The sequence below is a fragment of the Trachemys scripta genome, chromosome 6 (genome assembly GCF_013100865.1).
Source record: "Trachemys scripta elegans isolate TJP31775 chromosome 6, CAS_Tse_1.0, whole genome shotgun sequence".
NCBI lineage: Eukaryota > Metazoa > Chordata > Testudines > Emydidae > Trachemys > Trachemys scripta.
This window is the reverse complement of record NC_048303.1, coordinates 47,278,391-47,285,445: the sequence shown is the minus strand read 5'-3', so window position 1 is coordinate 47,285,445 and position 7,055 is coordinate 47,278,391. Positions and strand designations below refer to the sequence as shown.

The window sequence follows — 7,055 nt, the reverse complement described above, 5'->3', positions numbered from 1 at the left end:
CAAGGTTGTTATAAAGAGGAGGGTGAAATGTTGTTCTCCTTAGCCACTCAAGACAGGACAAGAACTAATGGTCTTAATTTGCAGCAAAGGAGATTTAAGTTAGTAAAAACTTCTTAAGTGTAATGATAGCAGGAGCGCCACCAGTTTTTCTGCCGCCCCTCACGGAGGCGGTGGAAGGTCCCACCCCGAAATGCCGCCCCCCACAGAGGCAGCGGAAGGTCCCACCACCAAAATACCGCCACGGTCGCCGCCCCACCAAATTGTAGCACCCTAGGCGACCGCGTAAGTCACCTAATGGTTTGCACCGGCCCTGAATGGTAGTTAAGCTAGGGGAGCAAAGTCCTGATCCAAACCCATGGTTCTCAGATCATCTTCACGTATGACAATCCCTCTGCATGCCCTGATCTGTGATCTTTCACTTGGTAACATACCCTTGCCCCACTTCTGAGTGGGATAAAAATCAATGGTTCAAAAGTTAATGCTGTTCACCAGAAACCCATACAGAAGCATGCAGAATCACATATCACAATGCTGGGCATGGTATAGGAATCTTAATATTAGATATAGCTGCTGCTCCAACCTCAAGCCAGCCACTCCCCCTGAAATCTTGTGGAACCCCAAAAGTTATGGCTATGTGGAGGAGCTACTGGTGGATTAGAGACAGTAAGTAGCTCTGTACCCTTTCTTCTAAAATTTTCAGATCCTTTCCATACCTTGCAGTGAAGGGGAGAGGAGGGCTACAATATTTATCTTGATCACATCAGAAAAAGAAAACAGAAGATTAGAACAGTGGTTCTCGACCTTTCCAGACTACTATACCCTTTTCAGGAGTCTGATTTATCTTGCATACCCCAAGTTTCACCTCATTTAAAAACTACTTGCTTACAAAAATCAGACATCACAATAACAATACAAAGTGTCATAGCACACTTACTGAAAAATTTCTTACTTTCTCATTTTGTCTATATGAAATTTTAGTTTCTACTGACTTTGCTAGTGCTTTTATGTAGCCTGTTGTAAAACCAGGCAAATATCTAGACGAGTTGATGTACCCCCTGGAAGATCTCTGGGTACCCCTAGGAGTACTCATATACCTGGTTCAGAACTACTGGATTAGAGCAAGAAAGTTCAGTAGAAAATAACAAAGACCTAGAATCACTCACTACAGTGGTTTATGCACAGATGACCCAGACCTTTCAGGCGGGATTGTACTCAGGTGGTGAGCCTGAGCAGTCTACCCATGCTATCACTGTCACACTGCTACTTTTAGGCATTTGCTCAAGCAGAGCTAGCAGGGCTGGCTCCAGCTTTTTTGCCACCCCAAGCGGTGAAGAAAAAGAAAAGAAAAGAAAACACAACCCGATTGAGTTGCCGCAGAAGAGGAAGAGACGGAGTGAAGGACCCGCCGCTGAATTGCCGAAGACTAAAGCGGAGCGCTTGAGCTGTTGCCCAAAGGCCACTGAAGACCCGGACGTGCCACCCCAATAACAGACAGAGTGCCGCTCCAGGAACCTGCTTCCTTCGCTGGTGACTGGAGCTGGCACTGAGAGCTAGTCAGGGCCAGTGCTACCATTTAGGCAAACTAGGCGGTTGACTAGGGCGCCAAGATTTGGGGGCACCAAAAAGCAGTGTCCCCAATTTTTTTTTTTTTTTTAAATAGCATTCCTGGGCTGCCGTGCAGTCGCCGCTCCACTTCTCCTGCCTCCCAAGCTTGCAGCACCAATCAGCTGTTTGGCGCTGCAAGCCTAGGAGGGGGAGGAGAATTCGAGCAGGGGTGGCATGCTCAGGGAGGAGGCAGAGCAGAAGTGAGCTGGGGTGGGGAGCTGCCACATGGCCATGAAACTTCCTTGCACCGGCCCTGGAGCTAGTGTGTATACATCTGCACGAACTGAGAATTACACCTCCCAGTTGTTGGGTAGATATACAGTGATGAAGGAATCTTCCCCTTACTTTTACTTCCGACCTTATTAATTAAAACAATGCCTGAGATTTATGGATATTTAGAGTGACTGCTCTGATCAAACAAAATACAGGGATTTAGGTCCCCTAGTCAGGAATGTGCTTAACTCTCATTGACTAAATTGAATGCAAGGATGTGCATGTGCTTGAGTGCGTTCCTGAATAAATATGCTTTCCTGAAATGGGATTGATTTAAGCACATGCTTAAGTACGGTGCTGAATTAGGGCTGGCTTGAAAAGTCAGGTAGCATGAAAAAAATCTAAAAATATCTAAAATCAGGATGGAAGAATTTGGAAAGTGCATGGCTAATTTAGCAAACCTAGTGCAAAGTATTTTTCTTTAGCAATTAAACTTAATGTGCTATTGATACCAAATGGAAATCTTTAATTTAAAAAAACACACCACACACCCCTTATTTAGAAACTCTTCTGCCTATAAAGTAGGTCAGTGATTTTGTGTTTTCTTCTTTAGTTTTTATTATCAACGACATTTGCAAGAAAACAGTATTTGATACTTAGAAGTTCTCTGTTCTTACTGATTATTCTTCCCCTGAAGTCACAGAACCCCTTTTTCTCCATAGATAAAACTTCTGGTGGTACTTAAAAATACAAGTAACATCCTTCCATGGTGTCAGTTACATTGAATTGCAGCCTCATGGAAAGGGAACTGCTGCTTAGGTGAAAGAACCACAGGAAACTCAGACCCTATCCCATAGGCCTTCAACTTCACCAGATCCTGTGCTGTGTTGCTATTGATTCCTTAACTGCACCTTTCCCTTTTCAGGGAGTAGTGTTGTGATGGGGAATTTAATGCTGGTCTGAGTAACAAACATTTAGTATGGATTTTCCACTTTTTAAGGGACATTCCTCTTAACGGCTGCTTCTCTTTTGTTGTCAACAATCTTCAGTACTCATGGATCCCACAGGGTGCTCTACTTTGTTGAGAGCAGAAAGTCACTATCTCATGAGTGGTGGTGAAGAGCAAAATTAGAAGACTGGAGGGTGGACAGCAACAACTTGCTACCTATGATGTTCAGTCATCTAATTACTACATCAATCTAGATATTGACTTGTAACATTTAAAAAACAAAACAAAAAAAAAAAACACACAAAAAAAAAACACTGCCTCTCACACAGTCCTACCACAGTGTGGTAGTGGGAAGGCCCACTATAACATTAGTCCTACAGTCCCTTCTTTATAGCGTTCTAAGTATTTTCACAGCTACTAATAGTGATGTCAACAAACAAAAGACTAGACTGTGACTTCAGGTGAAGAAAAAACAGCAGGACCAGATGAACTCTTACGAAACTAAGATATTAGTTTAATGCAAATAGTAATTAAAAAATAAAGTGAAAAATATGACGTATAATTGCCTCTAAATAGAATGGACCAATTTAATCTGTAGAGTAACTTCATTTAAGCCAGTGGAGTTATATTGGGCTAAACTAATCCCCAGTGTATTTCAAAGTTTTCTGTGAAGCAGCAGCAAGTCTTAATAAAGTGTTGCACTGAATCCCCAATACATTATTTTGGTAGAACCTGCTTGAAAGAAACTCCCAATTTTATGAAGTACAAGGATACAAGATACAGTAATCTAATCTCTTTGCCTAGCCTTCTTGTCATTTTTTGATGTTGAGAAATTCTCAAGTGCAGACCAGCATCCTTTTTCACAGAAGAGTTCAGGCTGTCAAGAAAATGCTCATCAATTTAAAGGTATTCCACTTCAGAAACCAAAAATTAGAAACCCTCATGTTAGTTCTTTTTGATTAGATAATTAACCACACCGAGGTTCATCTCACAGTAGAGAGATTGTTTTATTAAAAATGCTTTTGGGCTAGCTGCTATTTCAATCAATTAAATTGACTTCAACACAGGCTTAAGACTCAGACAATTATTTGATGAAAGGCACTTTCTTCAGATGGGCTGTGATTTTTCCCCTTACTAATTCTGTTCTTTTTTATGTTAGCAGGTACACTGTCTATTGCACAATTGATTTACTTTTCTACTATACATTTTCCATTTTCCTTAGAAAGGCTTGACGTGTGCTAAAAACACAAACATATATATTTCTGCTATAATTTTATATTTCCTTCATATGAAAAATCCATATCCTTCATTTGGCCATTTGACCAGATGGCTACGGTGACTGAATGCAGATCAATAAAAATAACTTCTCCGAAAAAACAGCTTTATAGTAAAATCTTGAGCATGTGGTTTGTGTATGGATTTCAAACGTGAGCCTTTAAACACAGAAAATAACTGCTGAGGTCTTGACATGGTATATACACTTTTTGTCTTATCAAAAAACACAATCCTTGACTAGAAATTATATAGGAACAGGTGTTTTATAACATAGAATCGGAGTAGTCCTTTGCTACAGTCTGATTATACCAATATGCCTAGTGCTACAATATCATATTTTCTAGACGTGTATTCTTTTACAATCTTTAGTTTTGGTGCCAGTGCACACATTTGGGGGGGGGGCAAAGGGAAATAAACTCTAGACATTTCCATACCATATTGGGGCCAGATGGTTAATTCTACAAGAAACAAAATGCTGACAAGAGTTAATAAAGGCTATGAGTCAGATACTTAACTGGTGTAAAGCCACGTAGCTCTAATCACTTGGCTTATAATACAGGAAATTTAAAGGTAAATTCTGCCAACTGAGGTGTCAATGGAGCAAGATTTTATTTATTTATTTGTGCAACATACTCTATAATATTGTTTGAAAGACCCATGTACCCTCACTTGTGGCTATTACTCATGCAAGTAATCCCACGGTCTTCCATAGGACTAGAGATAGAAAGTGGGTGAGCCAATATCTTTTATCAGACTAACTTTCATTGGTGAGAGAGAGAAACAAGCTTTCGAGGTTATACAGAACTTTTCTTCAGGTCTAGGAAATGTACTCAGAGTAGACTAGTTCTTTAAGTGTTGTAGAATTGGGTTTTTTATTTAAGCTAAAAAAAAAAAAAAAAAAAAAAACACAAACAAACACACACCACACACCAAACACCAGAGAGAAAAATATTTGCCCTGAAAGCCAAAAGCATAAACTAAAAGTGTCACATTTATTTAAAAAAGACACAGGGGGTGATGTTCATGCCCAGTGTTACTCTGCTGAAGTAAACAAAGTAACACCAGTGTAAGTGACAGGAGAATCAGGCCCAAAAGTTTCATTTGATGCAATCAACATTACAAAAACGGTCCAAAGACAGTAGAGTACAACTTACATAAATTACACAGTGAATAGAAAACTTGGTGTCTATAAATAGACAGAGAGTACCAATATAATTCCATATAGAAGTTCTAATGACTCTGTACTCCAGAGAGAGTGGTGGCTTATCATCAGGACCCAAAAAGAGCATTATTACCTTTGATTCTTGTTGTTCAAGATATGGCTTTCCTCTGTACTTTGCTACTGCTCTTCTCTCTTCAGCAGTCTCAGATGGTGTCTATAGTTCTTTAGACATCCTTTCCCTTTAATTTTTTTAAACAAGCAAGTTAATTCTGTGTAAAAACTGCTTCTTGAAAATATTTTATTGTTAACTGTTTGTTGATTCATTACTGTCAAATGTTCTAATACAGTAACATGTAAATTTATACATAAAATATTAAAGTATTATTCTAAGCAAATAAGCAATTAACTATCTTGCAATTAACTTCAGATCATCTTTTTATTCACCAGAACGAAGCCAAAATAAGGAACAGTATTAAGAATGGTTTACTTTAAAGAAATAAATTTATATTTATGTGTTTATATACCTGTTTCTAAAGTTTAATAGTTATTTATAAAATTCTTTAACTACACAAGAGAAGAATGGCTCCACTTTTCCTTTGAAGAAGTTCTTAGCACTGTGTGAGTAATATTAAAAGGAGCTAAAAAGGTAGGAGTTCTATAGATCATCCAAAAGACAAACAAATATGTGGAATAGACTGATAATAAACATTGACATCATCTTCATAATAATATGTATTGTGACAAAGTTCCTCCTCTGCCTTGGTGGGTCCTGCATTTTTTGGCAGATTTGCCCACCTCAGAGATTCATAGCAGCCCTCAGTTTGGCCATTTCTGCTAGAGGCTCAAATCTGCCATTCATTCAGCTAACCTCACTAGCCAGCATGGGGAAAAACGGAGAACAATCTCCACAGTCTCTAGTGGACCACCTAGTGAATTGGGAACAGGCCAGATCCCTTTCCAGATTAGGCCTTCTCTTCTGGTCAATTCCTCTTGTGTTCCATCAAGAGTTGGAGGAATGGGGGGGAAAACCCAGACCCACCCTCTACACCAGGTTCCAGCCCAGGGCCCTATAGATAGCAGTTGTCTACAATGTCTCCTGTATCATCTGCAGGACAGCTACAACTCCTTGGGCTACTTCCCCATGGCCTCTCCCCAACACATTCTTTAGACTCACCACAGGATCTTCCTCCTGAAGCCTGATCACACTTGTACACCTCAGTCCTCCAGCCGCACACCTTCTCAATCCTTTTGTATCCTCTCTACTAACTCATGAGAGGTCCTTTTTAAACCAGGTGTCCTGATTAGCCTGCCTGCCATAATTGCATCTAGTAAGTTCTTAATTGGCTCCAGGTGTCTTAATTAGCATGCCTTTCTTAATTGGTTCTAGCATGTTCCTGATTGCTTTAGGGCAGCCCCTGCTCTGGTCACTCAAGGAACAGAAAATTATTTATCCAGTGGCCAGTATATTTGCCTTCTACCAGACTCCTATACCCCACTGGTCTGGGTCTCTCACAAAATACTTACAGTAACTTAACTAATACTTCCTCAGTGCTGCTATATTCCCTTATTTAATATGTTACCCTTTCTTGGTTTTAATATAACAAGCAACATACTATTATTATGTTTATATTTATGAAAATGTAGCTAAAAGGGAACAAAAATATTCAACATAAACTTCTAACAATATTCCTAAAAGTTCACTTTTCTGAACTGTTGAGGTAGTTTATTCTTTCTTTTTAAAATACTCTTCCCTCTGCTATCCTAAGCATACTAATTTAATGAGCAAGGCATACAAGGACAGGAGCCAGAACAAGTGGGTGTGTGTACGAGCTGCAGTAGCTACAGTGGGGA

General features: G+C 39.6%; 1 protein-coding gene across 1 annotated transcript in view; it reads right to left on the bottom strand.

Annotated features, from left to right (window-relative positions):
• Nucleotides 1-5,013: 5,013 nt before the first annotated feature.
• FAM151B (family with sequence similarity 151 member B) overlaps nucleotides 5,014-7,055 on the bottom strand; it is a 109,664-nt gene continuing 107,622 nt past the window's right edge. The window contains exon 7 of the mRNA XM_034773346.1: nucleotides 5,014-5,443. Within this exon, the coding sequence (XP_034629237.1) occupies nucleotides 5,382-5,443 (62 nt within the window). The 3' untranslated portion in view covers nucleotides 5,014-5,381. The remainder of the gene's footprint in view (nucleotides 5,444-7,055) is intronic.